Source organism: Helianthus annuus, chromosome 14 (assembly GCF_002127325.2).
Source record: "Helianthus annuus cultivar XRQ/B chromosome 14, HanXRQr2.0-SUNRISE, whole genome shotgun sequence".
Classification (NCBI taxonomy): Eukaryota; Viridiplantae; Streptophyta; class Magnoliopsida; order Asterales; family Asteraceae; genus Helianthus; species Helianthus annuus.
The window spans coordinates 94283244-94302415 of NC_035446.2; the positions used below are offsets into that span (position 1 = coordinate 94283244).

The 19172-nt window shown below is 34.7% G+C and overlaps 1 protein-coding gene and 1 long non-coding RNA gene across 5 annotated transcripts; both read right to left on the bottom strand.

Annotated features, from left to right (window-relative positions):
• Positions 1 to 6297: 6297 nt before the first annotated feature.
• On the bottom strand, positions 6298 to 9175 carry LOC110908696. Its single transcript, XR_004878164.1, has 3 exons — positions 8680 to 9175; positions 6663 to 7234; positions 6298 to 6543 (listed from the first exon to the last, which is right to left on the bottom strand). It is a non-coding gene; the product is annotated as an uncharacterized LOC110908696 (long non-coding RNA).
• A 4807-nt stretch (positions 9176 to 13982) lies between these two features.
• On the bottom strand, positions 13983 to 18734 carry LOC110908697 (kinesin-like protein KIN-5A). 4 transcript variants are annotated; one of them, XR_004878165.1, is made up of 8 exons: positions 17836 to 18734; positions 17683 to 17756; positions 17072 to 17133; positions 16879 to 17010; positions 16687 to 16788; positions 15464 to 15532; positions 14759 to 14834; positions 13983 to 14281 (listed from the first exon to the last, which is right to left on the bottom strand). XR_004878165.1 is itself a non-coding variant. In XM_035982575.1 (6 exons), exons 3-6 carry the CDS (start codon positions 16966 to 16968, stop codon positions 14780 to 14782), a joined length of 297 nt encoding a protein of 98 aa, XP_035838468.1. In that variant the 5' UTR covers positions 16969 to 17133; positions 17683 to 17756; positions 17836 to 18734; the 3' UTR covers positions 14323 to 14779. The 4 variants fall into 4 exon arrangements, 1 of the variants encoding a protein (XP_035838468.1); XR_004878166.1 differs by having other exon boundaries at positions 15483 to 15532; positions 16879 to 17133; XR_002574809.2 differs by having other exon boundaries at positions 16879 to 17133.
• Between the last annotated feature and the right edge of the window lie 438 nt (positions 18735 to 19172).

Below are 19172 nucleotides of genomic sequence, written 5' to 3' on the forward strand. Positions count from 1 at the left end.
CCAATTCCAACTCAATCCGCGAACCAAACACCCCCTTAATATTTTGTAGGGGAACCCTATAAACAAATGCTTAGGCTGGTCCACTGGTAAGTATGTGCGCCTGTTAACACTGTGGTCTTGTGTTCGAGTCTGCTCCAACTCGTTTTACATGTATTTTTGCGTTTTTATTAAATTAAAGATCTACTTTGAAAGCTTCAAACTTTATCCCGAAAGAAAACACAATTTACCTTTCAAACAAGGCCTCCTTTTTGTTGGTTTACAACAGAATTTAGTTGCAAAGCTAGAAGTCAAAAGGTGAAATTTGAGAGGAAAATCAGTGTCATTTTGGGTTCATTTAATTAAACAAGTTGGCTGAGATGGTGGAATTCATTTATGTAATAGTTTTTTTAGTTTTAGCCTATTCAGATTGCATAAAAGTGGAGCCAACTCACCTTCAAAATCAATACAAGGAGTACAAGTGTGTAAAGGACTATGAATGTTTCAACCAGTTTATTAATTTTTAAGTTTATTGGGATCTTTGACTATGAAGTTACATGGCAGCAGTAAATGATCTTGGTACACATATGCAGCATTTTAAACTAAAGCTATTGATCACACATACTTCTTAGACTCTTAGTTTATGCGATGCGCATAGTCGCATATTCTTTTTGGTATTATTTATACTATCTAATAGATTTGGCAATTGTTGTAACCAATCTACGTCAAATTTGAAAACCTATTATGAATTTTCATCTAATATTGAGTATGAATTTGTGACGGATACCCCCTACCTTTCGATCTAATTAATCAATTGTCATCCCGATTCGCTTCAAAAAATTTACAAAGGGCTTTTTGTGTATTAAAGTCATGTATTTATAAAGTTACGAATTATATATTTACATTGTTCAACCCGTGTAATACACGGGTAGCTAACCTAGTTTTTATTATGTGATGAACCTCACACGACCCGAACCGTCGAACCGACCCGTATTTTTTATGTTTGGACATATGATATTGGAACACTTAAAAAAGTGAACCCCTTAGAAAAAAATCCTGGATCCGCCACTGGTTATGTTGTAGTCATCTATACATAAGTGAACAGGTTGAAAGGCGTACCTCTATTCAAATTAAACCAAGATCATGATATAGACAAAAATGATATATCCCTTGTAGTTGTTGGTCGGGTCAACCCAGCCCGAGAAGGTACCCGTTACCTGAACCCATGAACAATTTATCCGAATTGGTCAAACATGTGATGATTTTGCTCAATGGTTAATGGAAGAACATGACCTCATTAGCCGGAGGCCATTTGTTTCCGCTGTTCTCCAAAGTCAGTTTAAAACAACCACCATAAATGTAGTTCTAGTCTTGCATCCCATCATATATTGGATACTAATACGTGAGCAAATATATATTTAAATAATTTAAAAACAAAAATATAACCCTTAACAACTAGGGCTGTTCACGAGCTGAGCCGAACCGAGCGGACCTTTGCTCGTGCTTGGCTCGTTTACAAACCGAACCGAGCGAAGCGGCTCATTTAAAATCGAGCCACAAATCAAGCGAGCATTTTTCGAGCAGAAAATATTTCGAGCGAGCGGCGAGCGAAGTTCGAGCGATTTGGACAACCGTGTCGCCCGATTTAAATTTGCTGAGAGATAATGACAATGTAAGGTCTCAAGTTTTTATGTCTTAATAAACAAGCACATTTCATGGCATAATATTTTTCTTATGAATAACAATGTTGTGGTCGACGAGGCGATAATCATATTGCACGAACAATGACGTTGAGAGCAAGAGATGATTGGCTTAGGGTAACGACATGAAACATTAAGCCGATGAGCAGACTGTCGTTTATCTGTTTAGGGTTTAACTTTAAGATTTGATATTAATTTTTATTGGAGTGATCGGGTTAGTACGTATAGATATAGTTATAAATTTGTATATAGTTGACCAAAATCTAATAGAGTAGTATATATAAAACTACAAATTTAATTTATATTTAAGTATATATGTATGTGTGTATAAATATAGGTGTGTGTATATATGTATAATTTATATTTGTGTATATACATGTTTATATATGTATGTGAGTGTATATGTATATATGTATACTAACTAAAAATAATAATTCGAGCCGAACCGAGTCGAGCGGACTTTTGCTCATGCTTGGCTCGTTTACAAACCGAACCGAGCAGAGCAGCTTGTTTACAATCGAGCGTCAAATCGAACGAGCAATTTTCGAGCAATTTCCGAACGAGCGTCGAGCGAGCGACGAGCGTCGAGCGGTTTGAACGGCCCTATTAACAACCACCATAAATGTAGTTATAGTCTTGCATGCCATCATATATGGGTGGGGATACTAATACGTGAGCGAATATATATTTAAATAATTTAAAAACAAAAATATAACCCTTAGAAATTAGAATCATCTTGATTTTGCTAATTATATATCAGAAAATCAAATTTAATTACAGTTAAATTTAAGCTAGGAGTTGCAAATTCCATAGCCTTTATCATAGCCGACCCGGATTCCCAACATAATATCAAGCTTCAGTACCTTCAGTTCAATCTTTTGAAAATACGTCAGCTTTCGCTGGTAAATACAATTAACTAACTCATTTTGAAAATAGTTTTTCAAAAATGATTTTTATACAAAGAGAAAACTCGTAGGTAATCATTTAATATTTCTTAGGATTTTATCTTGTCACCAGATTTACATATTTGTCATAAAATGGGAACAAGAGATCAAATCTGGTCATTTTCAGTTCTATAATGATTAAGGTACACACCAAAGTTGAATAACATGTCTTACAGTCAGTATGCCTACCCCGACACGTTATTCCGTATGGCCATAATAGTTCATGAGTCGGGACACCCAGACACGGTACCAATAACCCCCAATTGTTTCAGTTATCATGTAAACGGATTAAACCGAGTTCTTACATTTATGAGCTATCATAGGCGGCTCATTTATGTAATACCCGCTCCAAGTGGCATCTTCACCATACCACAAGTTTTAAAACAAAATAAGTTAAAAGTATTTACCTTTTTGCTAGCTTCCAACACATAACGGTTCTAATATAGTAAAAGCCGTAAAGTCAAAGTATTAAAACTCAAGTCCGAATATCTGGGGGAGTTCTATAGTCCGGAGTGAATAGATTCAGTTATCTGTTAGAATGTATACGGGTCATAGGTTAGTTCCTTAGACACGACCTGTTACTTAAGAATAAGATCGGTTCGCCAGATTAAGCGTAAATTGGATAGAATGTGGTTTATACTTATCCGAGTATAAGGACTCATTGGATAAAGGTTCATTAGACCAACATTCTGATTTTGAAAAGTTTTGAAAGGTTTTAACCCGTTACGCCTAGTTTATGCAAACTAGGTTCGCAGAACTAGTTAAATGCATAAAGGCGGGTTCGGAAGGTCGGATGATTTTAGACAAGTCTAAGTAATAAAAGTATATCTTTAGTTGATATATATTCTGTTCTAAAGTCAGATTATAACTTGGTCTAGATTAAAACCATTCAATTAGCTTCTTTGACCAAATAAGGGTATAGTGCTCATTTTCAATAATATTTCCAAAACTTGTCATTTAACTCATCAAACGCAATGACCAAGTGGTATAACTTCGGAGAGTTATACTAAAAAATAATATGGTCTCAAAATAAGTTTAAAACAGATCTTAACGTTGACCAAAAGGGTCAGAATCAAAAGTCAAAGCACAAGTCAAACTGCTTGACTTTTGACATAGTGCTTGACTTTTGACATAGAATGAGGTTCTAAACTGAATTGGACGAGTTGGGCATGCTAATACCATTTTATATAAGTTGTAAAACTTGTATATGTGTCAAAACATTTGAGTTATAATTTATAAAAAACTATTTTCATCATTTATGAAGTTTAATCAAAAGTTCGACTTTTACGTAGCAAGCTCGACTTATCAATTCAAATAGTAAACGCAATAATCCGAGGGTATGAACACAGAGGGAACTTACCATCGTTATTACGATCACATAGGAAAGTTCGGATTGAACTTTACCTTGACCAATTTGGTCAGAAGCTAAAGTCAAACAGAAAGTCAACTATTTGACTTTAAGCTTTAAATAACTAACATAAATGAAAAAGAACTAGTGTGAACACTTAGTTGGAAGTGTTAGAGCAGAATGCAACTGAGCGAGGGAGTCCTTTGTCCAGAGGAGAGCTCCAAAAATGATCCAGAGTGAAGAAAGTGAAGGTGTGAGTTGAATGAATGATGAAGGTTGCTATTTATAGACAAAGGAGGTGAAGGGGAAGGTGCCAGGTATTCTCAGTTGTTGACAAATGTCTTGGGACGTGTAAGGAGAACAAGGATTGTGGAAATTGAGGCCACAAGGTATCAGAACAACTGCAATTAACAGCCAGCTATTTGCTGTCTACAGGTCCCTTACGGTCCGTAAGGACCTAGTTTACTTGCCCATTACTCCTTTATGCGGACCGTAAGTATTGACGCCTTACGATCCGTGAGACCTCCCGGCGCGCAGTGATTTAAATGCCTTACGGTCCGTAAGGACTTCAAGATTATGGATTTTTTTGCACAATTGACTCCTTGGGTCAACTACTTATTAATATTTGCAATATCAGTTTCTATCCTTCCTCTTAGTGGGGATTAGTTGGATATCCGGGGCGCGTTTCAGTTAACGCACTATAGTAGTCCCTTTCCTTCCCAGAGTCGGGATCAGTTGGAGATTCGGGACACATTTTAGTGAACGTACAGTGTGGATCCTTCCTCCTTCCACATAGCCGGGATTAGCTGGAGGTTTCTCCCTCCACGTAGTCAGGATTAGTTGAAGAATTGGACACGTGTCGTCACATACTTAAACGAAATTTTCAGGGTGTTACAAAAATACACTCAAAGGTATTATAATTTAATAATAAACAAGAAACAAAACTATTAATAATAATAATATAATTAAAATAACTAATAATTAAAGAAAAGTAATGAAAAGATATTTATAAATGTAAAAAAAAAACATTTAAATAATAATCTTCTGTTCAACTACTTCAAAAATCTATACTCTATAATATAATATAATAAAAGAAACCAATGAGTGGACACATGTCATTTATTGGAGCCATCTATTTTTTAATTTTCTCATCTTTATCTCCTACTTAATTATAGATAATTAATATTAATTAAAGATAATTATAAAATTTAATTTAATATAAATTTAAACAATTCGTATAGAAGATGATATAATCTTTTGAAATATTTATTAGATTTCAAAATTATTTATCTTGAAATTAATAAAAGACGTATACTAAATATAAATTAATATGATGTAAAGAGTTAAATGTCATTTTAGTCCCTGTAGTTTGGGCCATTTTATCGATTTAGTCCAAATGTTTTATAATACACAGAGTTATAAAGATATAACAAGATAGGGTGAGGCGCGGCTACAAAGTGTATTTTGCCTACAAAGTGTACAAAATCATAAAACACCACAATTTCAGCCATAAAACACACTCAAAACCTACAAATAACATAGCGAAAATCACTAAAACACAATATCGAAATCCTAATAATCCATAAAAACTTCAAACACATTACCATAGAACTATGAATATAAAACACAATATGATAATCAACATAGAACACACTAATGTTAGTCATTCGATAATCAAAGCCTTATCATCCAAAACACAACACAAAACCCCGAAAAATATGACATTTTAGTAATCTTCACTTTGTTATTTGTGGGTTTTAAGTGTGTTTTATGGTTGACATTATGGTGTTATTTTTTACACTTTGTAGGAAAAATGGACTTTGTAGCCAACTCCCACCCTAACAAGATATAACTTTTTATTGATTGGTATATAAAATTACATGTGCTCAACACATACAATACATGAGGTTCTTAAAAATGTAACCTTTTTCATTATTTAATATATAAAATTAAATTTACTCAACCCGTACAATACACGGGGTTCTTAAAGATATAACTTTTTTTTATTATTTAATATATAAAATTACATTTATTCTATGTAATAAACGAGATTTTTAAATATGTATTGTTTTATTATTTGGTATATAAAATTACATTTATTCAACCCGTTGATAAAAACGGTTTTAAAGATATATTTATTTTATTATTTGGTATATAAAATTACATTTATTGAATCCGTGTATTACACGGGGTTCTAACCTAGTATTAGATACAGTAAAGTAATACATATCATTCACTTTTTTAAAGATGTAAAATTAATGATGACTAGGGGTATTTGATGTCGCGCGTTGCGCGACGTGTTCGGTTAGCTTTATTCAGGTATGGTTGCAAGCATTCATCATGTTAGTAATATTGTGATTTATTTATTCAGGTATGGTTGCAAGCATTTATCATGTCCTTTGTTGTGATACAATATGTGCAAGTACAGTTAACATAATAAGTTATCAACAGTTCAAACATGGTTCTTTGTAACTACAATCTGAGCAACCGTTACTTGGAGCAATATTAGCAGACCAATAACGTCCGATGATTTGACCATTGACCCACGTTTCGCCTTTCCCCATTCCCGTGAAGTCTATTGCAATTGGACCATCAGTAGCAAAAGCATCAAAGTTGGTCAGTTAAGACATACTTGTTTAATATATAAAACTGTTATCAAAGTTTGCTTTTTTAGATAACTGACTTTGATATTACCTTGTACCAAGTCTGAGGTTGACTTTTAGGGGACCCTGAGATCCAAAGTGACGAACCACCAGTGTCCTGGCCTTGTGCTTCTCCTTTGAATCCAACTCAATATGTCCATTGTTGAGATGAAAGGTCAACGACCGACCCATTTGTTAAGCCCTGGAGCTTCACTTGGCCCAAAATACCAGTACCCGTTTTTATAAAAAAAAAAAAAAAAAAAAAAAAACGCACCATAGTTCTGTACTCATATTAAAATCTTTTATATATACGAAAGTCAAATTCAAGTCCAACAGTCAAACTTAAGAGATGGAGTTTGTTCTTTGAAAACGATAAATTTGGGTTAAAAACAGTTTTGGTTAATTCTATTGATATAAAAAATGGTTTGGTTAACCGACACAAAAGTAAATGTAGGTATGTAAACACAACAAATTTTGGGGAACCTAATAACATGTATCAGTGATAATAAAAATTGACTAATAGCAATATACTAATATGGCTAAGCAATAAATACACACTACTGGAAATGTATTTACCTGCAAGCGAAAAGGCATCGATGACGATTACAACAAACAGATGAAAAGCTGTCCAAAAACAAATAAAACAGTAGCATCAGATTACGATAAGTTGCTTTCTTTTACCTTCAGGTTGACCATTAATGTGTTGGTTCAGGCCCCTTAGCAAACACACATGAACACACTTAACTAATCAAGTTCTATATGTGAATGAGAAAAGTTGATTTGCAGAAAGAAAGGATAAAAGCTTTGCTATATTATTATCAAAGAAGGGGTACAATATTCATTAAACAAAAGGGCTTTATATAGCCTACATGTATAGCCTACATGCATATTAACGCGGAAATGAAAACACAATATGGGGGGGGTGGGGTGGGGGGCGCTCCGTGGTGGTTGTCCGACCACGCGTGGAAGACCGCCGTCACCATGGGTGACCACGCGCGGTGACCAAAACGCGTTGTGGCCATGACGCGTGAAGATGGAATGTGAACATTGGTTTGGTGACCGTTGGAGGGTGTGGTGAGTGATGGGCACCCCCACTAAAATCCATCTTCGTGTACCCCAACCAATGTGCACTTTCCATGAGATATGGTCAAACCCCAACCAATCTAAATAAATTGTGCACTAAAATCCATTCTAAATAAATTGTGTAGAAACTAATTAATTAAACCCATTGATTTTACTTGACCCGTTTACTACTGAACCATTTACACTTTTGACCCGCAACTTGCTGACCCGAATTAAACCTGTGACTTGTAAATGAACCCGTTTAACCCAACATAAATGAACAAATAAAGAACATGACCAAGTGATTTCACATTAAGAGTCATTTGAGATTCATCGTGAAGCAAAGGCTTATCACCTTTAATGTTAATGCTGCAACATGGACATAGGAAAAGCTTTAGAAATGAATAACAGATTAAACCGGGTTCGGATTAAAATACACCAACTTTGGTACAGTCAAAACACACAAGGGTTGTTTGGGTGGACAAGGACACTTTTTTCGTTCCTTCTTTTAGATTAAACACAACCCAATGGGCCGAAACTTCCAACTCAACTCACCATGATAACAATTTTCAAACACTTTGTTTCAAATAAACTCATGAATCAGCCAAGCTCACATACTTCCAACAAATTTTTACAGTTTCATATCATCCAAAATCAATGAAAACAATCTACCAGATCATGGTTCAACACAATTATCAAACACTTTGTTTCAAATAACCTCATGAATCATCCAACCACACATACTTCAAAAAAACAAATGAAAAGCAATAAACATTACACAATTAAACAAACTCAACACACCTTTTCGAAATACTAACAAATCTCCAGATTCACAAAGTTTGAAACGTAGACCGAATGTTCACAAAATAAATCTTGATATGCAATAAAAAGCTATCAATTCAAATTCAAAGCACTTTAAATTGAAACTAAACCAGCAATTAGCAAACTCCAAATTAGGTAAACAAACATAAATAACACAACTACAAATCAACAATAATCCCGAATACCTCTGAAGAAGAAGTCGAATCAAAACCGTCACATTTGGGTACCTCTGATGGACTGTGGTAATCATCGACGTCGTCATTGCTGATAATCGTCGGTGGAAAACCTCATCGCCATTTAGGGTTTCTGGACTTGTTAGGCATGAAGTGAGAAGGGGGAGAAGACATGCGTACCCTTATTTGGAAGTGCTTGTGTCGCCGACGTCGATTGACGCCGGTTGAGCCAGACCGGTGGTGATCGATGGTAGTAAGGGAGGCGCGGTGTTGATGCCGGCATACGCGCGGTGGATGACGCGTGTTGTGTGGAGAAAGGGGTGTGTAGTGGTGTCCGGTGGCCGAATTTGGTGGTGCCTGAGATGGATGGTGGAGGGGTGACGGTGGAGGGGTGATGGTGGGTTGGAGTGAGGATTTTGAGATGAAAAAGTGATGATGATGTGTACGTGTGTATGATGGTGACACGTTTAGATGAAAGAAGGCAATAAAATTACTAACATGACCTTGTACTGTTCATAAGGTTTAGTTTTTAATATATAGATAATAACATGACCTTGTACTGTTCATAAGGTTTAGTTTTTAATATATAGATAATGTAAATCTTAAAAGATAAGTTAATAATTTGTATCATAAAAAATTGTAAATATCATTATTGATTGCCATCCATCCATACTATATGTAATCGTATTAAACCATTTTTTATAAAAAAAAGACCTCAACTATAACTTTTTTTTTTTTTTTTTGTAAAATTTAATGGAGGTGTTGGGTGTAATGCGAATTTATTAAAGTCTGAATATGGAATTCATTAAATAGTGGGCGTGCATTTAGGAGTGTAACAAACATGAATCCAACAGAAACAATGATACTATTATTAATCAAATAGTTCACTCCACCGAAATTTAATATTTTTTAAAATTTTGAAATCACAATATTTTTTTTTTTTGAACGGCAAATTTGGATCACTGACGGACCACTGGAGTATCATCGTGTCACCAGTAGAACCACCCGATCATATCCATCTCCACTAGGCAATGCCTATACACCAATTCAGGAGGAAACCCAATAAATCTGGGAAAAACCCCCTTTGTGAGAATCGAACCCATGACCAAATGGTCATAAGCCTTATCCCACCACCAAAATACCACTAGGCTATAAAGCCATCTGTAAATCACAATATTATTAATCAAATCAAATATAGTTTTATATGGAACACAATTTATACACGATTTTTATGGAAAACGATTTATATACGATTACATATTTTTTTTATTTTTATTATGCGTTTATTTTTTTCTTTTTAGAACACGATATATCTTATAGTATAAAATAATTTAATTAATTGTGTTTAGCCTTATGAAACGAGTAACCATGCTTTGATTAGAACACTTGGAAATAGCCCAGTGGTGTTGGTGAGTTTAGATAGAGCTTAGGATAAAAGAGGTCAGGGGTTTAATCCCCTTGGTGATGGTGTACAAGTTTAGCCAATCAAAAAAAAAATAAAATAAAATAAAAGCCCAACACCCAAAAGATATTCACAAGTTGATTTCGATATTTTGCAGCCAAACTCAGCTAAAACCATTGAATTCAATCTGTTTTTCTCCAACATTCATTATTTGTAAGGGTGTAATGGGGCGTTCGCGGGGAGGGGTTCGGTGACCTTAGTCATCGATCGGGAACACCGCCGCCATCAAAGCGGGAACCCGATTCGGTGATAGGGATCGGTGTGGAGTCACCGCTTGGTTTGGCACGATTTTCGGAAATAGACCGTTTGACAACGGTCACTTTTATAAAAAAAAAAAAATTCAACTTTTTTAAACAATATATATCTAACCAACCTAAATCAATTTTTTTACCACACTCACCACTCTCAAACTCACACCAACACTCTCAAACTCAAATCTTTCAAATACAAAATGGATTCCAAGCTTCCGTTTCTTTCTACCCTACCCGACTTTCCCGACGATGGAGATGCATCGTCAAGCGATACTAGCTTAATTTTCTTCCAAAATCTCATCCAACAAGCGGAGCTACTAGACACGGCATCGTCTAGTAAAAAAAAAGTTGTCCGTCGAGATCGTGAGGGGGGCCATGAGACACTCATGGCCGATTATTTTGATGAAAATCCAAAATTTAATGACGATACTTTTCGTCACAGACGAGGGGGACGAGTATTTAAATATGTCTGAAAGGACCTCTCGTGTTTGTGAAGTCTTTTCCATATCCACACGACCCGAATGAAAAAAAGTTCAAGAGGCAACACGAGGCCGCAAGAAAAGATGTGGAACGGGCGTTTGGTGTGTTAAAGTCGAAGTGGGGAATACTAAATCGTCCAATGCGTTCGAAAACGGTGAGAAAGATAAGGTCCATCGTGTATAAGTGTCTTATTTTACACAACATGATTATAAAAGACGACGGAAGGGCGATAGCACCGGTACATATTCAAGATCCTCCAGTCGAACCCGTCTTCGATGATACAGCTTATACGGAGCTCATTGACGAAGACACACATTGGAGACTAAAACACGATCTCGTTGAGCATCTCGGAAGTTTAGATCTGCCTCACCTTGAAGTTGATTCGGACGACGAGTAGTTTGTTTTTATATTTTTCTAGTTTGAATGTAATTTTTTTTTCTAGTTTGAATGTATTTTTTTTTAATTTAATGAAATGTCTTTTATTTAATTTTTTTTATTAATATTTTTTTAATTTGTAAACATGCATAATTTAAAAAAAAAAAAAAACCAACTCCCCTAAGAGGGGAGTGCCGCCATCAAAATGGGGTGTTAGGAGAGTTTAAAAGGGGAGTTGACGTGACACTGATTGATTGGTTGGGCGTAAGAGAGGGGACTCACCTCTTAGGTGAGTGCCCCTTACACCCTAAGTTCGTTAAAGAACTCACTTCTTGGCTTTCTGGGTTAATACGGTTCAAGAGTCAAAATAGTAGAATGATTAGTGGCATTTGTTGAGAAATTTATTATTGAATTTAGTGGCGGGTTCATGGTTTTTATTCGATAGGGGCAAAAAGGGGTCTGTCAAAACAAATCAAAATAGTTCAATAGAATTTATTAGTGATATTTGTTGAGAAGTTTAGTGTCGGGTTCAGGATTTTAGTCGGTAGGGAGGGACAAAAACTAGTAGGTCAAAACGGGTCAAAATCAAATTGAATAAAATTATTCGAAAGAAACTACTCTTAGTTCTTTCTTTCTTTTTTCTATGAAATTCGACATGAAAAACATAGCATTGATATATGTTTTTATGTTAGTTTTGCTTTTTTTTTTTTTTTAGTAAAATTGTTTGTGTAAGTAAATGTGTTGTTGATATAATCTTTATTATGCATTTTTTTAGTAAAATTGTTTGTGTAAGTAAATGTGTTCTTGAGATAATCTTTATTAATTTTATGTTATTTTATTGTATTATTTATAATCACCCCTGAAAATTTAAGTATCTGATGTACAACTTTAGAATACTTGGGTGTCAATATCTCATTCACTACATATTTATTTAATTATTCTATATTCAGATTGTCACCAATGATATATTAAATTTGTAATATTGGTGCTTTAGTATATTTTTTCTGGAATTTACAAACCTTTTTATGTATATATTAAGCATCTCAAATTCATAGCAATCATGCTTAAACTAGTTTAATACCCGTCCGTTGGACGGGTTACGCTAACAACGTTACAAACAAAAATAATTTATATTGAGTGTGTTTGAGATTGCTTCTACTTTTCTCCTTTTCTCCTTTTCTTCTTTTCTCCTTTTTCTCCTTTTTGAAAAAGTCACAACCATCTAACTTTTCATTTTCTTCTTTTCAAATCACAAAAGCTCATTCTCTAACACGTTATCCAAACACTACAAAAATGATTTATTAACTTTTAAGAAGTCAAAACGCTAAAAGGAGTTCAAAATAAGCAATTCCAAACGCCCACATTAAGTGAACACAAATCTAAACAACATTACAAATAAAAACACTATTCTTTAATAAAGGAAAACGAACATGAACAGTGTACAACCACAAAACAATATAAAATAAAACTAATAAGAGTGGTAAAACATGAAATAGAGTCATTTTAATGTAAAAGTAAACGGTAAGCAACATTGGGGGAAAGTGTAATAACATTCAAAAATGGTTTAATGCCTCGATTTTTTCGGCTTTTAGATCGTCCTCTTTAACCTCAAAGGTGGCCTCTTTTCGACCTGTTGACTTGATGCACGGTGCCCATTTGTCAAACTTGGTGTATTTTTAGTGTCGTCATGAGATAAATTTTTTATTTACATTTACATGTATGATATGCTAATAACTTGAAAAGGCAATGTTGGAGACAATTTCAATAACTTATATTTTATTGAATCTTTAAGTAGACCATTGACACTAAAACATAAGCCAAAGTGTGTGGAATATGAAACATGCATATCATTGTGGCTTAGTTAATCTCCTAGGCCTTAGTTTTCCATGATATTGACTGTGGCACGTTCAACAACCATAAGTAACAAATCAATATTTTTTGGTAACATGATCTGCAGTCCGAATTGCAAACTTAATTTTTTTTTTTTTTTTGGTAACATGAACTGCAGTCCCACAAAATTTTATAAATTTAAAAACATTACAAAAAGTAGCATCTAGTGTTTACCGAGCTTAGGACATAGTGAGTTAGTGACATACCCCCTAAACTTGATTAAACACTCACAAGAAACAATCAAGTAGGCCCTATACATTCAGGTAATCAACCCGGCCCACCTATTGCTATTGATATTGACTCCATTGGGTTTCGCTACAGCCCAATGTTTATTATCAACCTTATGCCAAAACAAAAACACAAACAATTCAATATACATCAAATCTATCCTACTCGTCTCTTGCAAAACCCCATAAGCCCCATCTCATAAGTGTAATCCATAAGCCCATGCAAGTATATCTTGTTCCAGTTATTCTTTCCAGGCCTATTTATTCTTTCCAGACCTATTTGAGACTTCCTGCCCAACTTTGTCCACATACTATACCGATTACATGGGCCTAACTCCTAAGTACTTGGTTTCTCCTTTTCTATACTTAGCCTACACAAGTACACATTGTAAGTTCAATACCAATAAAGACCACTATTCCTTTTTTAGTAAACGGCCCCCTTAACCAAAGCCCGATATCCAAATAAATCCCCCATATCTAATTTTATTTCGCTTTCGGTCAACCCAATACTACCACCAGATCTGATTACAACTCCCTCCCAACCCTTACAAGCACAATAGTGTATGTAACTCTCACAGCCCATCTTTCAAGGCCCAAAATATTCCCTTTAGTTTTTAGGCCTACTAAGACAGTATTAATCCATCCGTATAACATACTAAAGGCACATGTCTTAGAGTTTTTACTAATCATGTTACATTTTACATTTGCTGGACCCTGCATTATTCCTTATTACCTGTACCCAATTGCTACCGTCTCTCGCTCTCCCCTTTAAGAGATCACAACAGGACGTAACTTAGCAATCCAAACCCAAGCCCAAATATAATTCCCTCGTGACCAGAACTTTCCATGGGCTTTATCCTCACTCCATATATTTCTTGCCCATTGAATCTTTCTCATACAGGTCCAAAGCCTACAAATTTTTGTTCTACCTGAAACCGAAAATTCATTACTCATATATAATTTTCTCCAATCACATACTTCACATTCTTTAACAATTAGGTCAACATTTAACCCCAAATAGCTCCTTTTATTCTAAGGCCCCACCATTTTGATAAAATCGATGTGTACATATTTTGCTGCCGAGGAGTAGTGTACATATTTTGATAAAATCAAGCATGTCCATTCGAACAAATATCAAATTCAACCCTCTTACTGACCCTTCCACCATGAATTCTGTCACGCCCAAAATCTCTAAGCCCTTTAAACCAGAAATTAGGGAACCAAAGAGTTTGGGTCGTCACTTTAAAAGCTTTGACCCAATGCAGTTTTATTATAACACGCAAATTGCAGCTAAAATATTAATAATTCTCTTGTAATCTTTAAAAACTTCCACAATTGTAATGGCCTTACTAGAAATATTAATATTATTAGCACTCACACATACTCATCTTGCCATATTAACATACCTCTCATACATGCTTTTCTTATTACTCCACCATATCAGTTGGTGTCTTGCTCCAGATGTCTTTCAAAGCTAGCCCCCTGCCAATTTTCATTTTCGTTAACACTGCGCAGACCAAATTAATTGTTCCCACTATGTAATCTAGTAAAAATTAAATCCCTTGGGTTCTTGCCATTTTCAACAAATTCCATGGCTTCACCCCCTTGCTACTTATACCTCCAACCCTGCCCAAGCACACCATAACCTGACTCAAATTGACTTTAAAAGCAAGAAAATGGTTATCAAGAAAACTAAACAGTTTCCCACCAATGTAAGGTACTAAAACTAAAAATTTTAAGAGCCAAGTTTAATATTCTATCAATATTGGTGGGGTTCTTTCTTATTTCTCTAGGGCACATGCTTCCCATAAGCATAAAAATACATATTCATCCTGGATCCATCGCTAACTCAGTCAAAGGGGTTAAAGATAAACCCCTACAGTTGACTAAGATTAAAATCCAACAAAAAGGAACTTTCCTAAAAACCAAGTAGAAATAAAAAAACGCAACAAAGATAGGAGAGTTCTAAGAGTAAAGCAGACCAAATAGACGACTACCCTGGAAACATCTTTTTACTGTAAACTCAATAAAAAAATGCATTTGCCAATTAAGATTGTAATGTTTGTAGTAAAAAACTATCACCAGTATGCAACATATCCAGAATGGTCAACCTGTATATTTATTACACACCCGAGTGTAAGCAAGCTCTTGTTGATCTCACCAGCTTCCCCTGCTCTTCCCTGCCATGAAGATGTAGTCAACGGGTTACCTCAAAAGTCAAACTCTCAATTTTGTATCGAGTAATTTCAATTTCGAAACCTCTACTTGCAAACGGGTCGAATCAGGTTATGCGTTGACTCTAATGGGTCAAATTAACAATACAAAAAAGAAAAGGCAGATTGTTCAAATGATACGAAGGTTTCGCATGTGTACTTTTAATGAACAAACCCTTCTAAATTGTTTGATTCAATATTATAATATTAAATGATATAACTTTTGTAACCTTTTTTTTTGACACACAAACTATTATTTTAAATTTAGTTGACCTCAAAAGTCAAGTGTTTTGCTTTGTAGCAAGAGTAAGGGGGTGTTTGAGATTGCGTTTTCAACCTGATTATTTGATTATTGTGTTTTGAAATCGCAAAAAATCTATTTTGAGTGTTTGGTAAAAAATTAATAAAAAGTGATTTTTTACGTTTTGTAGAGTTCAAAACGTGATAATCCATAAGTAGGTCACCCCTTGCTGCAGGAAAACGTGATAATCCAAAAACTGATTTTTTACGTTTTCACTTATTTATTTGAGTGAATTTCAAGTTTTGTCCTTTATCTTTGGGCCACTTTGCAAGTTTTGTCCTTTATGTTTAAATTTGACGAGTTTTGTCCTTTATGTTTAAAAATGAAGCACGTTTTGTCCTTTATGCTTGATTTTTAAGGACAAAACGTGCTTTATTTTTTAAACATAAAGGACAAAATGTGTTTGATTTTTAAACATAAAGGGTAAAACGTGCTTGATTTTTAAACATAAAGGACAAAACTCGTCAAATTTAAACATAAAGGACAAAACTTGCAAAGTGGCCTAAAGATAAAAGACAAAACTTGAAATTCACTCTATTTATTTTTTTAAAATATATATACTTGCCAAACACTCAAATAGTTGATTATCTGATTATTGTGATATCAAACAACATAATCAAATCCAAACAATGTTGATTATCTGATTATTGTGATATCAAACAACATAATCAAATCCAAACACTATCTTTCTGCATCACGTTTTGTTACAGCTAATTATCTGATTCTGATTATTCAAAACGCATAATCTATTTTCAAAACTCAACCCCAAACACCCCCTAAGACCCACATTCACCCTCTGTTTTATAAGTTTTTCCTGCACCCGTTTTCCCATAAGAAAAAATGGTCCGACAAAAGATTCTTTAGCAATTGTAGCAACCACTTGATCATACAAATAGTTCTCTTTTGAGCCCGAACCGAACACCTATAGAAATAAATACATCTTAAATCATGATTCAAATGGATGTCCATCAAACTTTAGATATTTACACAAACAAAAGAAAAAAAATCATACCTTGTTAAAACACAAGGTTTTATCTAACTGTTTATTAACCATATTTTGGGTAGCAATTACTTCTTGTGTATCCTCATTACAAGAAACCATAGCAGGTATATTTACCCTCACATCATCATCATCACAAATGGCCTGAAACCCACAGTTGCACGATTTATCCTCAAAGTATATAACTAAAAAAATAGATACTCACTAATCTTCATTGGTCACATCACATGCGTGAGATCAGCCGACATCAGGTGCTTCAAATTCTTCCTACACACAAGTACACAACATAGGTTAGAAATCATTTGACAATAAAAGTGAAAAACTTATAACTTCACACATGTTTGATATAAACAGCAAGAGACGGTCTTTAAAACATAAGAAAATACATAATGATGGTTGACTTTTTTGTAATAACATTATAGTTAAGCCGTAATAAAAATGAGAGATTAGGTTCACTCTCACAGAACCAATTGTAAGCATTACCCTTGATGTTGATAAAGTTAGTATGACATTCATTTGCAATAGCCTTGGCTAGAAGAGTTTTACCACAAACAGATGGACCATAATAGGCAAATTTCCTTTCACAGCTTCCATGAGATAGATTGTCTTACAACACAATTATACAATTTTAGTTTCACAACTCACCCCACCCCGACCCGCCTAACAATAATCTAAAACTAACCTTGTAAACTGGCCATAACCACCTTCTGCATGCTTATTGTTAAACGAAAGATTATGCGTAGCTTTAACTATTGTTAAACGCTTATGATTTCAGATTTTAAATCATGTAATGCGCAAGAAAATGAAAATACATACCTGGCTAGAACCATAACAGCCTTAGCATGCTCAACAAATTCTTTTAAATACCCTTTGCTTCATCATCCTCACTCCTGTGAGAATGTAAATATATGACATAAATGCAATGCAATTTTGCCAATTATCTTATTAGAAATAAGATAGAAAAAATACCTTCACCTTCTTGTTCATGCCTGTTGAAACACACTTCCATTGCCGTCACCGATGACGACGGATAGGATAGTAAGTGCGGTTGCAAATCCATCATCGACGAAAAGCACCCGCTGATTTGAATGAATCGACTTGAGAACTTCCATTGCTTGTGTTTGCTTAACAACCTTAAAATCCTCTTTGGGTGTGGGGTATTTGTAACAACTTTCCCGTTTGATTTAGCATGAGGTTAGAAAATTTACAAAGAAAAGCAATCCTTGGGTTACCAGGCTGTACTTTATTAAGGCAATCAGAGCAATCTCGAACAATATTCCCTGCTTTATGTATCAGCTTCATCCGCACCTGCGTTGGTTTCAGTTGATTCGACAACCAAAATTTAAAAAAAAATAAACAGATTTTCGGTTAAACAAAATCAAAATTCGATGATACCTTCAATCAAATACGAAACCAATCTGAGAAAAACTAAAAGAAAGAGCATAATAGCTACGATACTTTCAAATATGAACAAAAGTAGACCTGTGATCGGGAGGCTCAATGGCGGTGATTGCAGGGATTTCTTTTATTCTTCAAGAATGATTCAGTTGAAAATAGGAAAGTTTGTATGTGGCGTGTACATTATATAACAAAACTCCTCAACTGAATTGATACCACTACCCAAGTTTGTAGGAGGATTAAGTTGAATTGTGGAGATCATGGGTAAACGTGGAAGTAACCACCAGCTAAGAAAACCGTAAATAACCGCCCTAAACTGCCATGGGAGCGGTTATTTTTGTGAGTTTAAACGGCTCAGATTTCATCTCAGCATGATCCGACGGTGGAGATGGATTTGCAAGGTAGTTACACTTGGTTTAATGTATATTTATAATTCAAAAATTTACACTGGGGATTCTATTTACATGAAAAATGAGTCAATTCCATTCCACTTGCATTATTTGTAATTATACTAATTTTAGAATGTGTTTTTGCAATAAAATTGACTGCCTTTATAAAACCTTACTTTTGTTGAACAAATTTTGCAGTGATTTGGTTTTGCTTGCAATGTCTACCGGAGAGGGCAAAAATGTCACTCTTGAGGATATCGATAAGGTAAGGAGACTTGTATATCGTAAATTGCTTACTTAGTGTCATTTTATGTAGTTAGGATTTACGTTAGAATGTGTGTCGTGCATGTTCGTAGAAGTTATGACCCGGCGAACAAGGTTAAGAGGCGGTGCCTCATAATCTTAAGGACCTGCATGGTAGTTTTTTAGCGAATCAAAACGAAATGATAGTTAAAAACTTGTACCAGATGGCATGTTGACTATTGTCTATGAGAATATATGAATTATGAAAACTTATAC

Bases quoted from the DNA above. Each gene is read 5' to 3' on its own strand.
- LOC110908697 (XM_035982575.1), bottom strand. From the start codon at position 16,968: ATGGTTTCTTGTAATGAGGATACACAAGAAGTAATTGCTACCCAAAAT. The intron at 15,533-16,686 runs GTGCAGGAAAAA...TCTTCATGGCAG, and splicing joins TTTTTCTTATGGGAAAACGG to GGAAGAGCAGGGGAAGCTGG. The intron at 14,835-15,482 runs GTGTGTAATAAA...GAAAATTGGCAG, and splicing joins AAGAGCTTGCTTACACTCGG to GGGGCTAGCTTTGAAAGACA.